This window comes from Megalops cyprinoides, chromosome 14 (genome assembly GCF_013368585.1).
Source record: "Megalops cyprinoides isolate fMegCyp1 chromosome 14, fMegCyp1.pri, whole genome shotgun sequence".
Classification (NCBI taxonomy): Eukaryota; Metazoa; Chordata; class Actinopteri; order Elopiformes; family Megalopidae; genus Megalops; species Megalops cyprinoides.
Window position 1 is genome coordinate 11,178,206 of NC_050596.1, and position 26,795 is coordinate 11,205,000.

Genomic DNA, 26,795 nt, shown 5'->3' on the forward strand with positions numbered 1-26,795 from the left:
TGGTAAGAGACATGCTAGGAGAGGCAAAGTCGGTATGTGAGTTAACAGCCAATTACCTGGCTTCACGTCACAGAAAACCTTCATTTCCCAAGCAGGGCAGTTGTTCGTTGCACAGATGGAGGTGAATCAGCTGGTCTGAAGCTCACAACCTCATATACCCGGGTATGTGTATCTCATAAACCCATTGACCTCGTTGTGCTTACCTGTGAGTGAAACTGCACCAGATAAGTGGCATTTTAACCACACCCCTGCTTTGTGTTCTTATTTAATGGAGTCTTACATGGTTTTGTTGTACAAATAAGCATACAGCAGAAAGGGCTTGGAATGTGGTCGCTCTTTAGGTGTCTTCATCAATGGCCTGACCTCACAGACAGTTTACCTCTTTTAACCTCCACCCCCTACCCACCCCCCGCCTGTGCCCTTTCCAGTTATTAAATTATCTCATTTCGGTGAGGGAACTTGTTTAAGATCTTTTTGGAGAGCACACTATTTGCAGTTGTGTCAGCCCCTGTTCTTTAGTTGCCGGTGTAGAAAAGAAATTCTCCCCCTTCTCCAGGTTCTTTCACATTACCCGACACAATGGTTGGTCTTCTGACAAAGTTTCTGCCACTGTTTTACTTTTGAGCTCATAACATATGTTGTCTATAAAACATGTATTCACTGCAATAACTGCAGTCACCGATGGTAAAGGTGACAGATTATGTAAACCCCACTAACTCTGTTGTTTCTTTTTTTGAGTAAATCCCTTCCACCTCAACTTCCTACCATGCCCTCTCTTATATCAAACTATTATGTAGTCAGCACAGGCTCCAGAAAAGAGCACAACACCTCCATCATTATTGAATTTTAGTACACCTAAACTTATTAAATATCTTTACAAATTACACATCTCTGTAACATTTATCTCTGAAACACCATTCTGCTTTTAGGGTAGTTTCTTTGCTGTCAATCATTACTTTTTAGGATTCTTTGAATGTTCTTTTCTTTTATTGCTTTGTTCCATAATAAAATCACATCATTTCCCGTGAGGGATTAAGCCAAAGACCCAAAGAGCCCAATTTCTCACTGTAAGCAGTCACACATGAGGAGGAATGGGATCCAAAACCTGAGACAGATTCCAAATTTGTGTAACAAAATTATGTAACGAAGTAGATGAAAACGTTTTTCATAAAACATGTTACAAGAGACAGAGACAATCCCAGTGCCCTTGCTCTTTCCCAGGGGTGTTTTAATCCCTGTTATGAAAGCGGTGGTTTACAGATGAGGATGCTGGTGTGCTGGTATGTGACATAAGCCAGTGCTCCTTCTTACCTAATCTCTTTTTTAATCAAAACTCTTCAATATAAATGACATGCCTTAAGATAAATTAAAGGAATAATACCTTGCATTTATACAGTGTCTTTTGTTCCAAGGAACTCAAAAGTGTTTTAGACTAGGGGTTTGGGATGGGGGTTTTAGGGTGGGGGGTGACAACATTCAGCTCAGCCATCACTAATGTGTAGCCTGTACCTGGGTTAGGCATATGGTGTGGTTCATAAACCAAAGTTCACCTTCGACAATTCATCTACAAAAGCTACGACTGGCACGTTATGCATCTGTAGCAGAATTACACACCTTGGGTGCCTTTGGCTGGCACCAAATGGATATCAACCCTGGCAGGGCACAAATCATCAAGTGAATTGACAGAAATCAGATCAAGATGGCTGATTATGCAGCAGAAAGTCATGCAGTGGCAGTATAGCTTGGTCTGACACTGTTCCTCATTTAACTTGAATAGATACACTTATGTTCTGTTGTGCTTGAAGTTGCTCTGGATAAAGGCATCTGCTAAATGAATGTAACGTAATGTATCGTAATGTAATGTGTAGAAGACACCATTGATTGCAATGGAATGTGACATATGTTTTCGAAAATGAGCTCAATCATGCATCAGGGCTGTGAAGAAGCAAAGACCAGAGGATTTGTCTGAGTTAACTGTGATGGAAGTGAAAGGTGTTTTCTGATGCACCTTAAGACCTTGAACAGATTTCAGATTAGCAGAGGCCGGGGTTGGCAGGCTGATTTCATTGACATTGTATGTCAGTAAGCAAAAATCCAAAACAATCATGTTAAAATAAAAAAGCCAAAATCTCATGTTCTCGCAATCATGCATGTATAAGCACTGCTTTCTACAATACAATCATTAAAATGAAGGAACATTTCAAACATTTTAAGAGCAAAGAAATCATGCTTAGACACTGCCTATACACTGTTGTGTGGACATGTACATATCAGGTTTGTTGCTCCTATTGTATGAATAAATATGGAGGGCCTTGTGTGTGTGTGTGTGTGTGTGTGGTGATAGGAGTCCCATGATGCTATTCATCAATCCATCTCCAACCCACTCCAAACTAATTATTCAGAACGACTGGCAGAGACTGCTTTGAAATGGCCTCAGACATACGCTAATTGAGTTGAAGTATCCCACTGAGATGAACCTGATAAGTTTTTAGTCCTTCAAGCTCGGAAGCTTCCAATGACACAGATGCACACACTGTAAACCTTTTCACAGATAGGGTGACCACCCATGATTCCCAACCAATTGTGCCGCTCTCCAGTTAACAGGTCACCACCTCCAACAATGTAGGGACATGTTTTTCTAGCACATTCTGAACCCGCCATGTATAGACTGCATCTCAGTTCCCCAGCGGTGGCTGGTACGCTACAGATGGAAGAGGCAAAGAGCTCTCCTTTATTTCATCATTATTCCAAACCTGTTTTTGTTGTTTTGCTGGATTAACAGGCATGCCAGTTTAAATATAGATCACCCGTTTGCAGCTGATTCTTCTGCTCCTTTCACACAATCCCCACTGTGTCTCTCTCTGGCTGCAGGCATTGTTCCGTAAGTGCAGGTATTTAGAATTAATTCGAGGGACAGAAGTTTGTGTCCTAAAACAGAACTGGATCCTCTCTTTGTTCTGAACCTTCTGTCACTGTTATGTAAGAGGTGGAACAGTCTTTGATGACATTTTCCCCTTTATTTAGCAGTGAACCCATTGCAGGGGTAGCAGACTGACTCTGTTTGCCGTGGTGGGCACTTGCGTAACACTGCAGATATCGGGGTCACAGGAGAATGTAGCCCTTAGTTTGTTCTCTATTCATCTCATTTTCTTTGTTCCGTGCTTCCTGTTGCCGCTCATATGATCAGTGATGCCACATGAACATGACAGCTTCCTTTCCATTCAGTAGGCCTTTGTCCTCCTTTGACCAGACAGTGGTCAGTCAGTTAAGTGTATGTGGTGCGGCTCCCTTTCCAAGAATGTCGCCGCAGAGGGCTTGAGTGACAATGACAGTGACGCAGGGGTCAATTACATTCCGGATCTTTATATTTTATCACAGTACAATGCATCATTATTCCATGAAAACGTCCCACTATAGCTGGTGTCCATTTGGCCATAGTACTCAGTTTATGCAGTTAGTCCAGCTCCATCTGGTGCAGTTCAGTCTTTGCGGTACAGGAATACACAGACCTTCTGACGGCTCCAAGCAAATCCAGGGTGACAGTGGCAGGGAAGCACAGAATGTGGTCACAAACAGCTGGCTAATGAAAAATAGAACAGGGTATGAGAGGTTCACCACTGGCTCTCTGTATGTCTCTGTATGTTGGTGCTACCCACCTTATACACACACACACACACACACACACACACAGACACATGCACATAAATGTGTGTGCAAAAAGCTGTCATCCATCACATGTGAGTGAGAATGCCTTCAGTACTTGCTATCCTATGAGGGAAGAAGCAAGGTCTTCCAAAGATCTGGGAAAGGAGAGCAACTGCCCTGCACCCACGACCTTCCGTACCTGAGCCCCCAGTGTTATCATACTCACATCCAAGGAGGAATTAATGTTGCCTCTGTCAGCCGAAGCGGAGAGCTGGCTGAGCTGAACGAGCCGTGCATAGTTCCCATCATTCCAGGCAGTGTCACTTTTCCCTTTTCACGCAAGCTGTGTTTAGCCCTGACCACACAATGAAGGTCTCCCAGAGGAGGCTGTGATTTTGGTCGGGATCATGTACACACTGTAGAATATAGCTTCGCAAACAGATAAACAGACAAAAGGGTGCTTTTCTAAAACAGGCGCGCCAATGGCTTCCCGGTACAGCTGCGCCGAGAGAGGACAGCGACCGGGCCGAGTGGAGCGGAGTGCAGCACACAGGCGGTGATAGAGAGGCGGAGGTGAATTGGACAGAAAGCGTGTCCTCTGGAACTGTGGTGGGGGTGCACAAAGGACTGTAAAATCTGTGAAGATGCCTTTATAACTAAAAGCTATCTGTCAGCACCAGTGTAAATAAACAAATCAAGTCAAATCGAATGAATTGTATTTGTTGTAGCACATTTTTACAATTCAGATTGTCACAAAACACTGTACAAAAAACACAGTGGATTTTTCATACGGGAAAAACGCAGACCAGTTGGGCAAAAAACCGGACAATTATTCTCTGATCCCAGGAAAAGGCAGTCGAGATACTATGTAGGATAATAGAAATGCTAACATGACATAAAAATATGTGTGAATATATGTAAGTCAGTGAATATATAAAAAGTGCTGTCAGTCGGCTGAGAGAATAAAAAGTACTAACATACCACAAGGGGATCATCAGAAACAATACCATGCCAGCTGTGGAGGCCATGGTTTTCATGACCGTATTTGGCGAACATTTCTGCCACTCCATCTTAATGAAATGGATAAAATGCTTGGATCTGTCACCGCGTTAGAGTGATCACAGGCGTTCGACAGACAGACACTGTATTTATTGCACTTGGAAGAGCTGCTCATGTTTACCATCATTAATAATAACAAAATTAGAAAACAAATGAGGCATTGAAAAAAAAGAAAAAAAAATCAAAACACAAGTTCATGAACCCTCCCCCTTTCTTAGAAAATGCTGGGTGAACCACTTGAGTGTTACGAGCTGAGTTTATTGGGTCAGAATAAGGGCTGCAGAGTTTGATATAGGTCTGGTCTGTTTAATTGCTATTCAACAGTAAATGTGGGGCTGTAGGCTTGTGCTACACATTTGCGAGTTCTTGCTCAGTTTGGACTTAAAGTGTTTGTGCATGGGAGATTTCATAAGAATTACTGGTATAAGAATCAAACACATATATTTATTAAAAACACTGTGACAGACTCACCACTATGTTAAAACTGATTAAATACTTTGCTTTTAAGAATCAAAGCAATCCACTTATCAGGATCATTTTAGGACCACTCATGACATGTAATTGTAATTGTCAGTCCAATCCACAAATTAGACATTCCTTGCATTATGACATCACACCTGACTGTTCTTCCTCAACATTCTCAATGTATGGAATTCCTTTACTTTCATGCAGAGAGGAAATGCCCATGGCGACCAGGCTACAAACGCACTGAAAAGAACTCAAAGACTTGTGACACTGTTTGCTCTCCATTAAGACTGGAGGGTTGGAGCTTTAGGGCAGCCTATCTCCAAATCTACAGCAGCCTAACAGTCCGTCACGTTCAGCTAGTTGACGGTCCATTGGTTTTCTGCTGGAAGTGCTGGGCGCCTACAGTCAGGGTCAAGTCATTTTCGAATTATTTCTGCAAGAGAGACACATAAATACATATTGTTGTTTGCACCGCTCATTTTCCAGGAGACTGGTTGCCCGCTTGCTTGCTGGGGTAAGTGAAACGACTCTGAACGCGATCACCGAAACGGAGCTGAGGAAGAGATGACGTGACAGCACTGACCCCTCACGCTCATGGCAGGCTTGAGTCACACAGCTACGCTCTGCTGTGTCTTCACGTCCCTGGGACCAGGGGGGCAGGGCAGAAGCCAGAAAGGAAGTGTATCCACGTTTACCTCCTTCATGGACGTCCATGTTCTCCACTGACGGATGCCATACTGTAGGTGACCCTGACGACAGCTGGGGTCTGTGTGTGTGTATGTGTGTGTGTGCGCTGTGTGTGTGTGTGTGTGTTTATGTGTAGAGGCAAGCGAGCAGCCGGGAAGTGGGGGTTGATACAGAGTCCTCAGCCCTCAGAAGCCCTGGAGCATTCTGGAAACTGTCTCCGCCAGTGTGTTGAAAGCCGTTTTGAAGTGTTTTAATTACTGACTCGTTTAAATGGGCTCTTGAAATGAATGCAGCTGGACAGAAGCAGAGCAATGAGCAACTTCCTGTTTGCCAGCGACAGTGCCGTCTTCCTCGTCCTTCAAAATGGCGCACTCACCAGAGGCACAAGGCTCCCTGTGCAGGTCTTCAGCCAGGGTCCCACAGGGTCATTGGATTCTCCTGCTTCAACCCTTTTTAAGTGAAATCTGCTCTGTCTCGTCTGTTTATGAAACAGCGCTGTGTCTGATGAAGAAACATGATGGGTATAATGAAATTGCTTAGATTTCTCCAGCCTCCCTCAACCCCAGTCCTGCAGGGTGTCCCAGCTCTTTTAAAACCCAAAGGTCCCAGACATAGGTAGAGAATTTAAATTTCCGAAGATTAGATTAGCTGAAACGCAGTTAGGAGCTCAGCACTTACACCAGTTACTTACGTGCTGACCCCTTCAGTGATCAAGAAAAAGGAGGAGAAAAACAAAAACAAAGGAATGAGAGAGAAGAGGAAAGAGGGGCGATATGTCTATCCATCTGAAAGCAGGGCAAGCCTGGACTTGGGAAGATTTTCTTTGGCTGCACCATAAAGGATTTCAGTCTATAAAAAAGTGCTGTGAATGTCTGCCACATACTCTTGAATCCTATACTGACATGTGACTGCATTTATAGTAGGACATTCATTTGCCGTGTCTGTTCAGCTGTATTGGTCAAGGCAATGTGAATTGAAATATCTTCATTACAAGCCGAGTAGAGTCATACATCTACTTAAAATATTGTGATCCCAAAAAACAAGTATGCTGGGCATATTTTTTTTTGTTGGAACTTGTCCAAACAAATGAATTATTTGACTTGTTATTGTATGTTTAAAATTAGATTAATAAAACTCTGTCATATGCCGGAATTAAAGTGGATGCCATCCAAAATGAATTAATATACCATGTAAAAATAGGTCAATGACACACACATGTAATGTAATGATGAAGATGTCCTGTGTGTCCACAGAATTAGCTTGTAACCAACAGTCTATATATATGAAGTAAAGTTTTTGTATGGGGTGCTCCATGCTTGGCCAGTATTGTGCAGTGTGTGTTTAGTCTGTTCAGAATTATGGTAATTCCACCTGCTTATTTAGTCTGAAAGCCTCTCTTAAGTGGACACAAACAGAGACAATGAGTCCCAGGCTGGCTATTTTCCGGATCTTTCCTCTCCATGTCCCTAAATAGTTACTGAAACAAGATCATAACAGCCAAGATAATTGCCGCCATCTTGACATAAACATACTAACCAACAAGGGAGAGACATCAGATACTGTTTCTCTGCACATAAAAACAAAAACACTTTTCATACTAGCACAAAAGTCGTATCTAACGAATTACACATTTGTCAAAAAGCTCTGAGACCCGACATTCATCAAAATTGCCAGAAACAACAAACAATAAATACAGAACTCTCGCTGTTACAAAAATATTCTAAACGATGCCTGCAGCACTGTGAATAAGGAACATCTCAGTTAAGAAGTCTGGAGCACTGCTTGGATGTTTTCACTCTTGACTCCAATACTGTGTGTTCAGCTTCTCAGGTTTTTCACGCATATTGCAGTTATTATTTTTCCTATTATTTTTTTATTAATGACTACAGAATAGTTTTTTTTTACTCATGGTCTTACCCAGGGAATATTTCAGAGTAACACTGCTGTCTGTTGTAGTATACTTGGCTTCCATTGCTTAGGCAGATTGCACAAGTTACCTTGTGGTAGGGTATGAATGGTGTTCTTCTCACACTCACTGGTCTGGGAGTGTTGTCACCCTGGTCTGACACTGTTGCTCATTCAACTTGAATGGATGCACTTATGTTCGATTGTGCTGGAATTCGGTCTGGATAAGAATGTCTGCTAAATGATTGTAATGTCATGTAAAGTAAATGTAACACTGCGCTACGCTGTCACCCTGCAAGATTTCAGAAGCTTCAGTTGATGAAGTGGAAAATGGAGACTGGAAAATTGCAGTATGCGCTCTCAGAGCAAACTGCAGTCAGGGGAAATATGCCAGTGAAAGCTCAAGCTGCAGGGTTAATCCCCTGAAATAGTATTTGGTTTTGAAATTATGTGGTTGTACATCAGAGGAGATAGGGCACGTATCAGCATTACAGGCAGTTTTGGCCAATAGCAAGTTAACACATTCCTTTGACCGAATCAGTGCATCACCGTGACCGGTAACTGTTCTGTGATTGGTTCCAATATTTAAAAGAGAGGGATCAGACAGCTTCTTCCCAGACCTGATCAATGAGATTCCAGACTTGACTTGAGAAAGCCAAGATCTGATCAGTTAGATGCAAGGCTTTTACCTATGACACGCCGGGTCTGAAGTTCCAAAATGCCGTCATTTATGACCTCACTCCAGAATCTCAGATATTTTCTCTCTGTTGATTTGCCCTATCATATAGTAAGGCCAGTATCATGGTAAACTTTCTTATCCCTTTCGCTTTGAACCACATGAATGCACGCTTCTAGGTGCTTATCTGAGTTCAGACTGTTTTACAATGAACCGCATGCATGCCCCAGGAATTCCACAGATCTGCCGAACAACTTTATGGCAATAAAATAAGCTACAGTAGGTCAGTGGAATTTAAACAGAAAGGCCTCCCGAATGGGAAAGTTTCGTTCTTGATAAATTCTTTTAAAATATGAGTATACGCATTGGCATGCTAAATTTGTAATGCCAGATGTGTAATACCAACACAACAATTCTCACGTGTTTTTTTCCTCAGATTTAAACAAAAGAATTTTTAAATTAGTTTTAGTTTTTTATTTAGCTCATTTTTTAATTAGATTTATATTAGGTATTTTCAAACAAAAAAACTCAAAAGTACTCTATAAATGTATTACATCATACTTTATATTATATTTTAATCCTAATTTTGGAAAGTAAAAGTGAAAAGTAAATATTTACCTAATGTCTCAAATCTGAGTAAAGAAGACAGCTAACATGAAGTGCAAAAAGAAGTGTGGGCTCTTAATAGATGGTGATCTCAATACCAGGAAAGGTAGATTGATTCATAATATCAGTACAGTACATATATATTTGGTGAAATATAAACTCAAAACTGCACACAAAAACAGCAATGACAGCCTAATGAATATGAGTGGGAGGCAGGCACCGTGACTTTGCAAAGGTCTGGGTCTACACAGATTGCATCAGACAAGGATCCTCTGGACCAATTGTTTCTGAGGCTTACTGGGGAAAAAAAGATACACACCAATCAACTTCAGATACCAACGATCTTAAAGACATCCTAAATCTAAATTGGCCTTACCTTATGAAACATATACAGTATGTTGAAGACTGGCCAAGAGGCAATAAATCCCACAAGAAACTTAAATGCTGAGGTGTCCTACACAGAAGCATTAAAACCACCGACAGCTACCTACCCAGAATACCTACAGATGAAAAACCCAAAAGGAAGACAAATCTTAACAAAGCACAGACTCAATGACCCCAGGGTTGCAAGCAGATATTGGAGGTATATGTGTCCATGCAATTGGAACCATCTGATACACTTGGAGGCAGCCAGCTGATGTCGCTCACATTGCAAGTCCCACAATGCAGAACAGCAAGGCAGGCATGAATCGGAGGATGGACACATCCTAACTTACGTCACTGAGGGACTTCACAAGCTCCTTATCAGCCACCGGAGGGTACCGCAGCCGAGAGATGACTGCAACCTACTGGCGTACCCACCCCCTATCCCCAGAATGAAGCCAATTTTCCCACTACCATGGACTCACGGTCACTGCTGGCTGGTGACACAGCTGGGCTTGAATCCCGGGCCATGGGACTCAACCTGTACTCAGAATGAGCTCTTTAGCTGACTGAGCCACTCGAAAGCCCCATCCTTATCTCTTAAAAGGGAGCTATATTACACTTAGAGTTTTGCTGTTTATATTCATTTTAAATCCACTTTGTTAACAAAACTGTATTTTATGGGCATACTAATAGAGTAGATTTTAATTTGAATTTGAATTTGAATTCAGACAGAAAGAGAGAGCGAGAGAGACTCGGTGGCCCCTTGGTGTCATAGCCGTCCATCATCACACCAGACAGCAATTAGCAAGAAAGAAAAACTTCAGCCTTTAGTTCTGATGTGCTAATTAGGTCCGCTGATACTCTGTGACAACAATTACCCCTTTGTCTTTAGACAAGTTTGAGATTAACGGTTGCTTTAAGGAGGATATCAAGAGAAAAAAAAGTGAGACTTAAATGCACTCTGCATTACAGGGTAATGACTGAGGCAAGACAAGAGGTGACAGTATGGATTTTGCTCTTCCCTGGGGGCTCATTATCTTATCTTTTTTGTTAGTCGGTGAGTGAGGGCAGCTGTCTGTTGAAGATTAATCAAGCTTGAATGAACTAATGATATAATTACTCCAAGAGATGAGACAGAGGCCGGAACATAATGACAGCTATTGCTTTGGTGTTTAGCATAAAGGCTGCTAATGTGCCAGTCTGAATGCTATTAGTGGTTTTTTCCTACATCAATGCAGGATGCAAGGCCCTGAGATAGCTTTCTGGTCTTCGTGATTTCTTCAGACACTTGACCGTAACACTTCATTTGCTTCAGATTACTTTCACTTAAACTGAGGCTGTATAAGTGCATTACAGTAGAATACATTAAGCTGTGTGACAGGCAAGCAACTGGAATAGTGTAAAATATTCCATATTTATAAAGCGATCTTTCAGCATTATAGGTGAATGACTCCTTCAACTGTGTGTCAGAGACACATGTTTAAGAATGTGAGAAAGGTTTTTATTTGAAAAGGTCATGCAATTCACTCCAAGCCAGTCTTTTCTTAGAAAGAGAGGAAGGGTCTTGGATGAGGTCTGTAATTGTTCACAAGATGAATTTTCCACCAAGAGTTTTTTTGGCAATCCAAATCTTGCAGGGTTGCCTCAACTGAACATTTCATACCGTCCCGAATCGAATTCAAGGTGCTATGTGCGAACGCGTCTACACCAGGGGTTGCATCTGCCAACTTGGCACACAGCTTCCCTGCTGGGGAATGGGTTTCTCTGAATCGATCAGTAAATCTCTCTGTGTTTATCTAACAGTCATCCTCCCTGTCCACTTCTACATTAACCCATGTTTCCGTTTATCCTCGCAGATTCCAGCTGGATTCCAGCTCTCCGAATCCAGCTATATGGCAAACTCTGTAGCTGTTTATCTAAAGTCATTTGGGCTGCGCATGACACCTTGGGACGCTTCCAGCCCTCTCCCTAGAGAGGCAAATTGCTCGTGTTTCCTGCTTTCTAATAAATTGTTAGTTTCGTCAGCCTTCCACAGATAAAATGTCTTTCCTTATTCTTTACGCAGAGGATTGTCATCCTGACGACAGCTGGAATCTTTGGAGAGGGAATGTTTGACCTACGTGTTTTTTTTAATATGTTACGGAAATTGTCACACTCATGCACTCACACCCACATGCACATGTGCGCGCAGAAAACAACACACACACAGACACACACACACACACACACACACACAAATACACAGACCCCACATACACAGGAGACTGCTATTAGTGATAGACCTGACATTTTGTTCCCACACCAGCAGGACTGAAGGGATTTTTTTTTTGTCTGGCAGCTAAACTCCTCCCTCCTAAAGCTCATCTGATAGAACTCCCTTTCAGTTGAGTTGTCTGCCCTCACCTGACTGCTGTAGACAGACCACAGAGGACCTTGTGTAGCCAGGGGTTTGTTGAGTTCTGTGCAACATCTGGACGGTTTACCTGTTACTGTGGCATCACAGGTCAACTGTACACCCAGTCTGTAATTTGTATATGACTGGACCATGTAACTGACTGGAGGCTTTACGGGTTTGAAGTGTGTACCTTATCGAAGTCTGTATTGGACAGTAGATTTTATCGGATGGGAACCTGTACCTGATTGCAGGTTGTATATAATTGGAGCCTATATCTAACAGGAGGTTCTATCAGATTGTAGCCTTTTTCAGGAGCTGCAGACACCAGAGCTTGTATACAGCACATATCCTTTCTCAGTGAATATGGAGACTGTGCCTAGAGGGGGCGTACAACCCCAGGGGGCCACGAATGTCCCGTACTTTGAGCTGTGGGGATTTCTACCACACCAATGTAAGTAGCCCTGGAAAAACCTCTGTTGGCTGTTCTGGTCAACATTGTAAAGAGGGTAAAAGAGAATGTTCTCAATACATGATAGCAAGTACAGGATAATGCATCACTTCTGTATTCTTAGACTGAGTTTTGCAATCCTGCAGTGCACTGACTTCTTTTCACAATTCTCTGCAGCACATTGATGCTTTTTACAGTAATGATTCTCTGCAGTGCATTGACTCTTTCATATGCACTCTGGTGAACTGTCCTTAAACAATTAAAAATAGCTCTTGCCCTGACGGTATTTTGTAGAGCTATGTTGTACAGACTGCAGAACTCATTTGTGACACATCTGTAAAAGGGAAGATTATATAAAGTGTTAGATGAACTGTATATTACATTGAGTCTTGGGAAAGTCAGTGCTAGCTTAATTAGGTGAATGTTTAGGAAATCTCTAAACTGTGAATTTAGAGATATGTAATTAGGATGTGGTTAAACTAAACAGCAGTGTGTGTGTGTGTGAGAATGGGAAAATGAGTATGACTACTACTACCACCTCACACACACACACACACACACACACACAAACCTATTGCCATGCCCCACTCACAAGGGGTTGCATTTCATCTTAAGTTGGAAAGATGGAAAGCCTTGATCTTTGTGAAAGTCATTATCCTTTGCAAAGTTATTATGATTTGGAAAAGAACAGAAACAAGAAGAAAGCAGCACATTCATATTTTGTTGAGAAAGAGACTGTAGAGCTTCATGTTTCTTCAGTTTTTCACACTTCTGGTTTCACAGCTCTTCTGATTTCACCCTAAATTGCAACTTAGGAAGGTGTTGAATCTGACAGTGGTGAAGTGGAGGCGCATTTAATGGAAGTTTTTCTTTTTTTTTTCGTTTACCATCGATTGTATTGGAAACACATAATAGTAGAACAGCCTCTTATTCTAAATTGATGCCATGTTTTGAAGTGGAACACATGCTTCAGATGGTCCCCTTTATGTAGTCACATGCAATGCTTCATTTTGTGGTTTACAGTTGACCGACAGGATGTGCAGTGCTGACGTGTTTGGATGTTATTGAATGCTAGCTCTGCATCAGGTCACATTACTGCCATAAGATCGCGTGACAATTGACTTCAGCTGGCTTTCCTGGAAAGCAATAAAGTGAGTTGCCAACATCCCCAGAGACAAGGAATACCCAACACATTCCTCAGAGATAGATAATTATTCCTTTAAGCGCATAATTGAATTTGGGAAGCTTGGGTAGCTTAGTGAAAGGGACTGTGTTATGATGAACCATGTTTCCACTGACTTGCAATACCTGAGGTGATCCAAAGGCCTTTCCATAGAAAGTTGGCTTGGGCCAACATTATGTTTGCCAACCCCAGATATGATAACAGCCTGGCCACAGGCCCAGGTGTCTCAAGCGGTAAAAGGCATGTTTATCCCATGTTAAATTCTGTCTCCAGTTCTTACTCTTAGCAGAGGAGTGTGTTTATAGTAGAAAATAAACATTTTACAATAGAGTTGTGATTATGTTTCATGGCTGAGATGGTGCTGTGGGTGGAACCAGAGGTATGGCAATGACAAGCACTATAACTCACCGGTCAGAGCTCTAGCACATTGATCCTTTTTAATGTTGCGAATTGTACTTTAAATGACTATGTAAAAGATTGTTAGCTTTGGATTTATGCAGTATTTGTAGGTGCTGAACATGGGTAATGTAGTTGTACAAAATTGCAGGAAATTTTCATGAATTACAGTTGAACTACACTACACCTCAGTAACTCACTCACAGCATCTCTCTCTCTCTCTCTCTCTCTCTCTCTCATACACACACACACACACACACACACACACACAGTTGAAGAATAGTATAAAAATATGTATCCATGTGTATTTTCCTGAATGGAAAATCCGTGGTCTAGAATCTGTGGTCCAAACTGGTCTTGACCAGAATGAAACTAATTTTCCACGATCATCTACACTGAGGGAGTAATTTATACTATTTGGCAGTGCATGCTGGGATTGTATAGATGGGACATCAAAGTCTGAGGAAGGAAAAGGAAGTAGTACTTCACAGAACTTTACGTAATAGCCCTTAGAGTCCAGAGTTCTGATCACTACTGCACACAGCTTCCCACAACCCTCAGGTCGAGAGTCCAACATGCTAACCTCTGTCCAGATGCTGTGGTATGGCTGTCTGCTTGCTGTTACTTTGCATTAACTTTATTTAGAATTAAAAGAAGGAAAAATGTGTGGTGTGATATATGTTACCCCACGTGTGTGTGTTTCAGTATTTTTAGACTACAGACTTTTTATATGATTCACTCATTGCTGCACAGTAGCAGTTTTTCTGCCATGGCAACAAAGACTTTATTGAGTCTTATGGAAGTTTGTGGTTCCTCCACGATTGAATGTTTCTTTTTTTGGTCCAGCTAGTGCCTGTTAAAATGAATGTCCCACACAATCCACCTCACTGCATAAGCATCTTCAAAGTATCATTAGTCATGGGCGATTCAGAGGCCTGTTTGAGATCCCATCAGGACCCCAAGCCTTCTGTCCTGCACAGGCCACCATGCATTTGAAAGAACGTCAGTGACATCACACATGCAAGGAAATTCCCTTCCCATGATTCAAAGGAGAAATACATGCCACCCATCCACACTCACAGAGAAGGGGTGTTTTTTGGGGGTACACCCATAAACTTTAGCCAGGCTAAAGGAACCGGAGAAACACATGCACACACATACACACACACACACACACACACACACACACACAGCTCCAACCACATCCCAATCCTATGCTATTTCCTATTTTGTCACAGAACAGAAAATTCCAACACCTGTATTCAATTAGCATACATATGCTGAACCAACATACCACATGTGCAGTATGTAAAAAAAGCAACAAATATATAGATGCAGCAGTACCATGTAATTTTTTATGCCTTTTCCCATTTTGATCCCCCAGTTTGGAATCATAAATTTCATATTAAGCTTGTTTCACCATGACAGCCTCTGCCCACATGTAGGAGCACTGGAGATAGTGAGTGCAAACCTCTGACACACACTGATACACGCCCTGGTGCGACTATTTTTTCACCACGTGTCCCACAGTGCACCAAAGGCACATAAGGCAGTCGCTTATCATTGGATTGGAGGATAGATGTCATCTGAGGGGCTCAAAGGCGTCTGATTAGCCTCAGGGTGCCTGAGGAGATGAGATAGCCCTGGGTGACCTAAAAACTCCTATCCCTGCAGGAGAGAAAGTAATTTGCACCGCTGCTGTGGGCTTCTGATCACTGTTGTCTGATGGCACAGGTGGGCTTGAACCTGAGGTGGAGGGCTCAGTTTGCAGTCAGAACAAGCTAATTGAGCCACTTCAGCCCATCTATGTTAAATATTTAAACCAGTGTTTTTGTAAAGGAGTTGTGAAACTTGCCTGTTATCTTTCGAGAACAAGATACGAAGTTGCTCTATAAATTTATTTGTATGTAATTTTTGTGTCACGAAATAAATCAGATTAAACTAAACACATTGAAGTGTTTACTCAGGGGCAAACAGTTAAGACTGCTGCCCGTCAGCCTGTCCCTGTTTCTAAGCTGGACTGAGCGTGTTTGTGAGGTCTGGGCTCAGATTAGCTGGGGAGCGTCTGTGCTGTGTCTGGGCTCGGACTCTGGTTCTGGATGGTTGTAATTTCCAGGTTTCCAGTCCATTTCCAGTCCAGTCCAGCTCCAGTCCACTGGCCCTTCCAGAATCTTTGATGGTAAGCTTACACGTATGGTGAAGATGGTGATTAGGTTGAATCATGCAATTACTATAAACTCTGTAAATGGAAGGACACCTGTTGACTCTGACCCTCCAGAACCAGAACTGAGTAGCCCTGATGCTGCAGCTGAGCAGCTGAACGAGCCAGCAGATACAGCGACCCTTACAGGACCACAGCTGATTGTCCCTGGTGTGTCTAGCAGTGATATCCGCTAGCAGTTTGTCAGTGTGACAGTGACACAAGCCAGGCCAAAGGGACTTCTGTCTGCTGCTTCTGCGGATTCCGCTCTCTGATCTGACCTGACCTGCGCGGAGTCGCGGCCAGATGCAGACGGCCTGACTGCTCTGTGGGAGAGGCCACGCTGTCATAACCTCCTCCTCGACCCTCTCCTTTCCCCCTCACCATTGATAAAAGTTGTAAGCAACTGATACATTAAGTGTTCACATTTATTAATATGCTTCAAGAATATGTTTTTGTTACTTTCAGCCAGAAAAATTCTACGTCAAGACAGGAAATGTGTACTGGGATGCATTGAAGTGATATACCCTTAGGGGGTCCAAGTTGGGTCAGTCAGTTGAGGGCTTTTGGCTTGTGTCCAGCTGTGCCATGAGCTAGCTGGACTCGATCAATGACAGGGAGCCTGTCAGGGTAGGGGTGAGTATGTTGGCAGTGTCTCCTGGTCTTTGGGCTGTCATGCACCCTGCACCCTTCAATTTTCCAGGTACCTATGAATTGCTTTGCTGATGAAGATGCATCCATTCTATGTTCAGCATCTGCCCTCCCAGGGCACTGTGGGACTTGTAGTGTGAAACATGGCCATTGGTTGTATGCAAGTATATCTGAGGACTGTAATTGTCATGCTTTAACGCTTCTACATGAGTGCAGTGGTTCCTCAGGCAAAGGCGAGACTATCGAGCAATTGATGAAGCTGAAAAGTTGTATAGTGCAATGAGTATAAAGGGATACAAATCCCCCAAAAATCATTTTAAAAGAACATAATATATTTTTATTATCGTAAAAATACCTTCCTTGATTCCCAGTCCAAAAATACTGTGCCTATCAATTTCTGATAGGCCTGGTCATTAGGTGACATATCAGTCATTATTGTGACATATCAATTTCTCATAAACCACACTTAATAATCAAAAACATCTAAATGGACAGAAACACCACAAGTGACTGTCCAGCTTAATTGCGTGTGATTGATCAAAACAGGACGGGTTAATTACAGAGGCGGCAAAGGGCTGACCGCTCCACCGTCCTGGCAGGGGGACGCGTGCAATTATAACGAGGCCGCGCCGTTTGAGGGCGGAAGCAAAAAACCGCCACGCTTTGATTCCAGGACTATTTCTGTCCCTGGCCAGTGAGCGCTCCGAGGGCGTGCATGCCTTTTATCAGCTGCAAGAGCATGCCTTCTTTATTTAACCCTTTCCCAACCTGCACCGCTGCAGGACAACTCTGTCAATCTACAGCCCAGCGGGAACCCCTTCCCACGTGTCACTCTTGGCTTCCTGTCACCACTGGCCCTCATCTGAAGTGGAACTGGAAGGGTGAGCTTGTGTGTTAGTGACCAGAGCTTCCGGACTCCACATCCCAGGTGACAGCACAGTTGTCAGAGGTTCTGAACTTCCTGTCTTCACCAAATTGAGTCTGTAGCAAATGTAACTTGTCTGTTTGAGTATTGACTGAGAGCACCAAATTATGGATGGTGGTTGTTTGAGGTAGAAGCTGTCTGGATTTGGTACAGATAGACAGAGGGGGTGAGAATGCTGCAATGGGGGGGTGGGGTGATTGGAACACTGTGAGGTGGGACAGGCTCCTGTTGACAGTGAGACACTAGAGTGGAGACGGGGGGAACACACAGAACTTTCACCGCTGTGTTAAATCAAACAGCGTGATAACCACAATCTCAGACCAGCACAGATAACATCCCCTGCTCATGAAAGCTCATCAGGCTTAATTGAAAGACCCTTTATGGTCAGTAGTGTAGTTCGCAAGTCTGTAAAGATTCTTTTAATGCTGTTATTGTGGTGATCAGTCCAGGTGGAGATGCAAGGCATTTTATTGCTTGCACAATAAAGCCGACAGCGTGTGTGGGGAGCGAAGATCACCGAAAAGGCACAGTATTCTGTATGGCCAGCTCAGCGCTATCTATCCTGAAAAGGACAGGAGGCTGCAGTTGAACCAGATCTTTAACACCCCAGGTCCCTCCCCCAACCCCTTAAACATTACAACAATTACCGAGCTGAACACTCTGGAAGAAGTGTTCAGCCTGGTTGCTTTTAATACTGGTGAAAAACACGACACCAAACATTACGACTGCTCTGTCCTCAGAGCACCTGGGGATAAACTCTGACAAAATCATGGACAATACATTATATGACATTACTGGTATTTAGCAGATGCTCTTATCCAGAGCTACTTGCATAGGTTACAGTTTTTACATGTTACCCACTTATACAGCCAGACATGGGTTAAGTACCTGGGTTAAGTACCTTCCCAATGGTATAACAGCAGTGTCCCAGCAGGGAATTGAACCAGCAACTTTCAGTCATGAGCCCTGTTCCTTACCACGATGCTACACCGCCACCCCATGCGACATGCTCCCCTTGTTTACACCAGAGGCCTTTCTTTCATTACAAAACCTCTGGTCGTGAGGTTGAACGTCCTGTATATGGGCGGATGGGGCTCTCTCCTTCTGTGGCTTGCATATAGACAAGGGGGCACCACCGCGACCACGACTACCGCCGCATACCCACACGGGCCCGCACAAACCCTCCCCTCCGAGGCAGAAACCCAAAGGAGGAGGACCCGAAAAAGAGCCTGGATTCTTTTTCTGACACGACACTCAAACCTCTGGCCCCGATTTAAACAGTCCCCCCCCATGACCCCCGCTCCCCTTTGTGCTCTCTCTGCTTGGTCACTGGAGCGCGACACAGCGCCTACCCCTGCCCTGTAATTAAGAGCTAGTCTGCAGTCTTATTTAGGTGCTGCGGCATTAATCAGATTATCAGGAGGAGCTCCACACTGAGACAAACAGCTGTGGGGGGCAGACAGTCTCAGCCTGATTGTCTGTCCGCTAAAGCACCCACCGTCTCTCTCCCTCTTTCCGCAGATTCTCTGTTTCCTGTCTTTGTACTGCTCTTTTTTCTCCCAATCTTCTCCCCTCCTCCTTTCTCCCTTCTCTCACGCCTTGGTTTACACACCTCTTTCCCCTCGTTCTTACGTAATTCCTCTCTTTCCTGAGTTTTGCTGCTTAAATGTTAGAAGGGAGAAGGACACACACATCCACAGTCCTGCAAATCTCAAGCAGACAAAAAGGTATGTATGGGATTCAGTTGTAAAAGAGTAAAACTAGTACTTACTCCTTGCCTTCTCAGAGTTGATGCTGTGGGCTGTAATGTCTTTTTCTCTGCCGTCATGGACCAATCATGTACACTACCCCCACATGCCAGCCGCCACCCCCCGCCCCGCCACCATCACCACCACCCCCACCACCCCAACATATCCACCATGCCAGCTACCATGTGCAGCCTTTGTGAATGTGTTCCTGAGAATATTGATGCCGTATCAAGGTGGTAGACTTCTGCTGGTATTGGTCAGTGTGAAAATGTCTACGCTGTTGTGTGGTCTTTAGTCGCTGTGCTACTGCTTATTATGTGTCTACGTTTTTGTCTCTCATTTGAAATCAATTCGATGTGCAGTTTCTTGCTATTGTATGCTTGTAAATTGTTCTGAACATGATTATTTATCAAATAAACAAATGGATAAATAATGCTAATAACCTGCCATCCTGTTTTAGAAATCACCCCGCAGTTCAAGCCAGTTTCGTGCTTCCCTCCCTTTTAGTCAGTGAGGGTGTGCAGTAGGTCAGTGGTTTCCTGATGTGAGCTGGATCGTAGCTGTTTTTCCTGAGGTGTCGTGCACTGTCATGTGACATTGTGCCAGAAGGGGTCAAAGGGCACAGATGAGATGAGTTTTAAAAGGATTGTGAGCGTGGGAGACATTTCTCAGTAAAGCCGTGGAAAGACTGGAGCTAAGCTGTGCAAATTGTTTTTGTGCTGCTATTTTCGGCAATGCCAATTGCCATAAAAAAGGGCTTCCTTCTCAACACTGTTTCTCTGGCAGTAATCATATCTGCATTATTACAGAGAATGAGTACATGCAAGATAAATGGAAAATGTCCACATGAGCGATGAGAAATATGCTGAATGCATTTAATCTTGTAGGATGATAATCATTCATACCAATTCATTCCTTGCTTCTTTGGGAGAGCTCTGAGGTTTGTGTTTTGTTTAAAAATGGAAGAATTTAGGGAGCATGATGTACAGGTTTTCCCTGCACAGACATGTTAGATAATCCATTATCTGAAACTATTGAAACTAGAGTTAGTATTACTGCAGATATATGTACAGTTGCTAATAGGAATTGAACACTCCAAATGTTGTTGCAGTGGTATGACCAGACCTGCACTTGGGCCTAGTGTAAAAAACAAAAACAAAAACAAAAAAAGTCCCACAAACATATTTTCAGAACACAAACTGTCCGATTTGGCCGTCAGAAAAGTATGCGTTCTAACATGGACAGAGACAGGAAGCTAACTCACACAGTGCATAAGTTATGAAAGCCACTTGGCAAGCAGAATCGCGGTTTGTTGACACACCCAGATAGGCTTTCTTCTTTTATCCGCTAAGATGTGTTTTTTATGGAAGTATAGGGGGAAAGAAAACATACACATAAACACACGCTCAGGCGAAAACAACAGGAAAGTATTTCGCTTGTAAACTCGCTTTTACTGTACTCAGCAGAAAACTTGTGACGACTGTTTTTAGACAGCCTCTTCCCAGCTAACGTTTTCACGATATTATGGCAACGTTATGTTGCTGTATCATACCATAACGTTATGCGTTAGCTATGAAGGTTTCTGTGCAGTTCCCCGTACGCAACGCATCGGAACACGAGTACCGCAACAAGCTCACTAGAATGCAAGTCGTATGACAGCTGTCAGTCAATCAGCAAACGTCACGCTTACGGACTTATGCAAACAAGTTAAAGAATGGCAACGCCCTCTATCGCTGGTGTTTCCTCCTGCATTCTCGCTTTCGTAAGACTTTCAACACACTTAAGTGTGAAATCACAATTATTCATGATACTACAGCCTCCATATCATGGAAAACTAAGAATCGATAAAATAATAGTTCCGATTCTTTACAACTGGCTGATTTGCCTTATATTACGGTTAAAAGGGCAAACTCCTGGGCTATTTGTCTCATGATAGATGAATATCCCCATATTCGACTGTTTTACATTGCATAGCATACACATGCCCTTAAATAGTTAAACAAATCTTACTTAACGGAGGGTAAACGAGACTCAAATACGTTACCTACGTTTCTATTTACGTGGGCACGAGTCCACCTCTCGGTGTTCCACCTGCTAGGTGATACACACCGAATTTTGGATGTCAGATGTATTCGGTGGAGATTACAAATGTACAGGATAATCTTTGTTCGGTTCAATAGGCGCTAACCGAAACAAACAAAGCTTACACAATGATAACATCTTTCCAAAATCAATATTTACTGTACTTCTCGCAAAAGAAAATAATCTGATCAAACATCAAAATGTTCAGCTTGGAAATACATTTCAACCTGATAGGCAAATTCGCTTTTCCAGCTCAGATAGCGTCTTGTTCACCTGCATTCACGTCATCAGCCTTTCCATAAATTCCTTTTTAAATTTTTGCACTTGCTGTAATAAACGGAATATTGTATGTTAAATATGGAATGTCTGTAACATTGTTGAAACAAAGGTGCTCATAGCGTGGTCAGTCATACCAAGGCTACTCCCTCTGGACAGATAAATCATCTTAAGAAAATTCTTCATGGGTTCTATTGGCTCGATTTTTACATTCCTCTATGTAGCCTGCTAACTGTAATATTATAATTGCGCTTTTCAAACAGTTCGCCAAACAGCTCTGATTTCATGACTCGCCGACTGACGTCACCGGGACCCATACGCCCTCCGCAAATCACTGAGGCAAATCCCACTGTAGTTGTATAGTCAAAGCGAGTACGCGACACAGTCCTGTAGCAGTGCGAGGAGCAAGCGGGGTGAGCGGAGAGACCTCAGCCGATCTTTCCCGTTATTGCCTCACTGGAACCGAGACGTTTTCATCGCATTCATTTACAGCGAATACAGTTATGCGTGATATGCGCCCGTGAGACATGCCGCAGTCAAATGGAGACTCAGAGAGTGCTGTGTGATTTTTGCGCGTTTGTTTGATTCTGCGGCCGGACGAGTTTGGATGGTTATGGGAACGAGCGCGCGCGCTGAGGCACGTCTTCTCCTGGACATACAGTGTCGGTCTTAATGGAAAGCATGTCACCTCAGCAGGAGAATATTGGACAGAGTCGGTCCGCCTCTTTGACAGGAGAAACCAAGATCTGCGCTGTGCCCGAGAGCAAAAAGGTAGCCTGAAATGTTTCCCTCTTGGATGTATTTTAATGTCACAGTTGTGAACGGGAAGGGTGTTTTATTTGTGTTTGCATGGCGCATAGCAATACATGCACGTGGGAGGTAATACACATTTGCATGTATTATATCAAAACAATATCAGGACGGATATATGCGTTGTAGTACTGAATTCTGTATTTCCCCGGTAATCGTGAATCAATCATCCTGTAGTGCAATATTCGGAAACCACACCTTATACACCTCATTCTGCAGGAGTGCGTAGATTTTGAACAGATCCACTGAACACTGTAGTACCTACCCTTTAACCCGTAGTCTAACAAAATGTTAAAGTTTGTTACAGCAGACCAGTTAGGCGCGTTGGTGAGCAAGTACACGTTGTGTTGGAAATTAACCGGAATTGCAAAAATATTCATTTATATAACATGGTTATGCATAACAAAGGTTATGTATGAAATAAGTCCCACGGGATAAATATAGGCTGGTGATGACCCCTATGTGAAGGGATGGTTACGAGGCGGTTAAACTCAACTTATACTTAAATAGTTCCCAGTGATATCTTGCTGAACTTCAGGTTTTCATTTAGACGAAGGGAAGTTTCTTGAAATAGCCGTAAACTGGAGCCCAGTCAGCTGCGGTTGGGTGTGCGCCCTGTTTTCAATAAACTCTCTACGTTCGGGGAAGGGAATAACGCGCTTTTACACCCACGGGGTTCACAGACTCAGCGTGATTACTGCTTGCGCCTGGAGCGCGTCTTTCATGTGGAATTTTTTGGGATTTACTTTTTAGTTCATCATCATGAATGATAGCCATAATGCACATTTATATAAGCAGCATATATTGTGTTATTTTAATAGATTTTTCAGTTAATATAAAAGTGATATTATAACACATATTGTATTGCCTTGTTAGAGCTGACAGAAAAAAAAATCGGTAATGAAATGAAATGTTTCCTGTTGTGTATTCGTTTCTGAAGCTAGTAATTTCGTTTTATAATTGTACTTTTATGGTACTTTGTTAAAGCTTCAGAACTGCTTACTAAATTGATTTAGTCATTCAAAAGTCCAGCTGGCTCTCTGACCAGCATGCTGAAACCACTTGAGTAGCATACTGAATGTAAATGCATCAGACACCATTTTACACGTAAATTAATGGCATTTATTGAACATACAATAAATGAGAGTGCCTGAACTCATCTTAGATTTGATGTCGTCTATGGCTGCACTGCAATAGTCAATATGTTATGCATGTTATTCTATATCTTAAGCTTTGAGAAATGCAATTCAGAAAAAAATCTTTAACATGCTCTAGGTGAATCGATATGATTACTTCATAGTGTAGGCTAAATACAGTTCCTCATAGCAACTTAGGTTATTGCGACTCAACAAATGAGGAATGAAGATGCTGATGAAAATTGTCTCTTGTCGCCCGCGGGGCAGATAATTGCACGTGTCGCCTTTTCACAGCGGTGTTTTTGTGTTGTGAAAAAAATTGTTCTGAAGCCTACCATAAGTATTTCAAGATTTCAAGTATGTTACCAGTATAAAAAGTGAATTTTGAGAATTGTCTAACTAGCAATGGAGCAGGTCTATCTAAGTGTCATGAATGTAAAGACTCCGCGTATGCTCATTGCGCATATAGCTTTTAGTTACGAAACGTTTATCTTTGTTTAAAAACAGTGTTCGGCAGCATGCATCCTTGAAGCGTGTCATGTACGCTGAAAACTCGTGGGTCCGCTGCGATGTTCAGTGTTGAAAGACCTCGCAAATAGCGCCCTCGTAGGTAGTCCTGTGGTCAGAAGTTGCTATTGCAGCACCCATCGGCGAGCTGAATGGTAGTTTGGCAAACGCGCCCCCTGGAGATGGTAGAGGACAGGATATATGTAGACCTGGTATGTTGACTCGCTGAATTGTATGTGCGCGTGTAAATCAGAAGAACAAGCCTTTAAAAATATCCCGTGGCGTTAATCGTTATGTCACGCTGTAGTATATAACATAAAATCGCCCTCTTCTTCGTTTCTAACAGTGTCTCCTACATTGCCTGTGACCTTTGTCAAGTGGTTTTTGTGTCGAACACGCGCCTTTTAAGATGACGTGTTTGCTCTAGGAATTACAGCCCCTCTCCCAGACTTAATCACTTCTTTGTTAAGTGAATGGCTCATATATTGATGAAAAGGTAATAACACGTTCACTGATAGCTTAACTGATGTAGTTACATGTTTCAGCACCCAGGTCTGATCACCACACATCAGCAGAGGTGAGGATGGAGTGTGTGTTTATCTAATTAAACTGGAGAGGATTGCATGTACTGATTTATAAGAGACCCAGATTGGGAATTGGGCCAGGATTCCATTAACCCCCCCCCCCAACACACACACACACACACACACACACACACACACACACACACACCCACTCACACTCCTTGCAATAAGTGTCATGTCTCTACATTAGTCAGGACCTTGTTAAGAAATGGAAATGATTGAAATAAAAATTCAAAGCAGAAAAATAAATTCAATTTTTAATTCTACACATTCTGTTTCTCTTCAATGTCGACACAAAGACACAAATCACCCTCCTTTGTTCTTTCTTTGGTGGTGGGGAAAAGGGGGACAGCATGGATAAGCCAAAGGAGAAAGCTTTTCTAACTGGAAGCCCCTTGGTGGTGCTTTAGATGGGCTTCTCACAGATGAACCGGGATGGTTTTCTTTATCTATGTAGTGAAACCAAAAATCTTTCAGTCTTTTTCGCTGAAAGGATGTCTTTTTCCCCTCTTTTTGGTCTTATTGCCACGATAATTTCCACAGTCATCACTAAACGCAGACACAGTGTCCACATGATCAATCGATGGAGAGAATCGTAAAGGCGCCAGCGTACCTCACAGACAGAAAGCCTCTATTGACTAACTCAATTATATTTATTCTCAGATTATTGCATGCCATTCTGTGGCAATTCACCAGCATTGCATAATCTTCTGAAGCCCCATTCATTGGTTGCTTTGAACGGGGGCCCTCCTCAGTAATTATTCAATTTGTTGCAGTACATTACATTATGGGGAAGAAACAACATAAGGCAGAAGACTCTTTTTCAGAGCCAGTTTGGAGCTTCAAACGAAACCTTGAGATGAAAGTAATCTCCTTCCTCATTTGATTCCAGCTGTTAATTCTTGAGTTCAGATCACTTGAATGCGACTCTCTCTGCCCTTCAGGTGAATAAAATCCACCCAGAGTAAAATACAGTTACTCTCTTGATTACATTATTGAACACATTCTCTACCCAGAATGAATTACAGCCTACTGGCTTGCAAACATTTGATAACACAACTGAAAATTCCTGTTTTAGTTTACGGTATGTTCATGGATGTGAAAAGTATGAAATTGTTTGTGTCTCTTGTGTAGCTACTGTGTATCATTAAACATTTCATGCAGACATTGCTGTTTATACAATAATGAATTGTAGATGTGAATTAAAATCAGTCTAAAATTCTGCCCATCTTTCAATGGAATGAGTATTTATCTGTACAGTCCTAAAACTGTGCCCTCTGTCTCTCTCTCTCCCCCTGTTCAGAAGATGAAGACCCTCACCCAGCGACGGCAGTCTGCCCCATCCCTGGTCATCAGCAAAGCTCTTACCAAATCCAGAAGCCTGTCCAGGTGAGGGCCACTGAGATGTTCTCATGTGTTAGCACATGCCAATGAGACGTCAGCATGTGTTAGCGCAGGCCAATGAGACGTCAGCATGTGTTTGCACAGGCCAATGAGACGTCAACACGTGTATGTGCAGGCCAATGAGATGTCAGCATGTGTTAGCACAGGCCAAAAAGATGTCAGCGTCTGTTAGTGCAGCCCAATAAGACATAAACGGATCAAATTGTTTAGGGTGTCATCACTATAAATGTGGCGTAAACCACTTGGATGGATGATTTCTGTGGAGCGCCAGCAGCACTGTCCGCTGGCATTAGCATTAAATCAAAATTACAGCTGGACGTAATGTTTATGTTAGTTTTTCAAATATGCAGTTAATCAGTATGGAAAGGTTTGAGTCACTGTGGAAGTGGGTAGAGTGGAACCTTCGTCTGGCTGCCCTAGATTAGGTTTTTTCATCTTTGAAATGCCCCCCCCGAGTTCATTCCTTGTGTCCTGCCATTGCAGATCGGCCACTGTCTTTCAGAGTTTTTGCTTTTCTAGCCAGTGCATCCTTAAAGCAGGACAGCACACCTTGATGCATTGCTACAAACTGGCACTTTCGACTGCAGAAATGTTTCTGTAGAAATACTGCAAAGTGCTCTTTTTGAGCAGTCGTTGTG

At 42.8% G+C, this 26,795-nt stretch overlaps 1 protein-coding gene across 1 annotated transcript in view; it reads left to right on the plus strand.

The window, feature by feature from the left end:
• The first annotated feature begins 22,153 nt into the window (after positions 1 to 22,153).
• The window catches only part of arhgap20 (Rho GTPase activating protein 20), a 23,087-nt gene continuing 18,445 nt past the window's right edge, over positions 22,154 to 26,795 (plus strand). The window contains exons 1-2 of the mRNA XM_036545578.1: positions 22,154 to 22,487; positions 26,057 to 26,142. Coding sequence (XP_036401471.1) covers positions 22,389 to 22,487; positions 26,057 to 26,142 — 185 coding nt within the window. The 5' untranslated portion in view covers positions 22,154 to 22,388. The remainder of the gene's footprint in view (positions 22,488 to 26,056; positions 26,143 to 26,795) is intronic.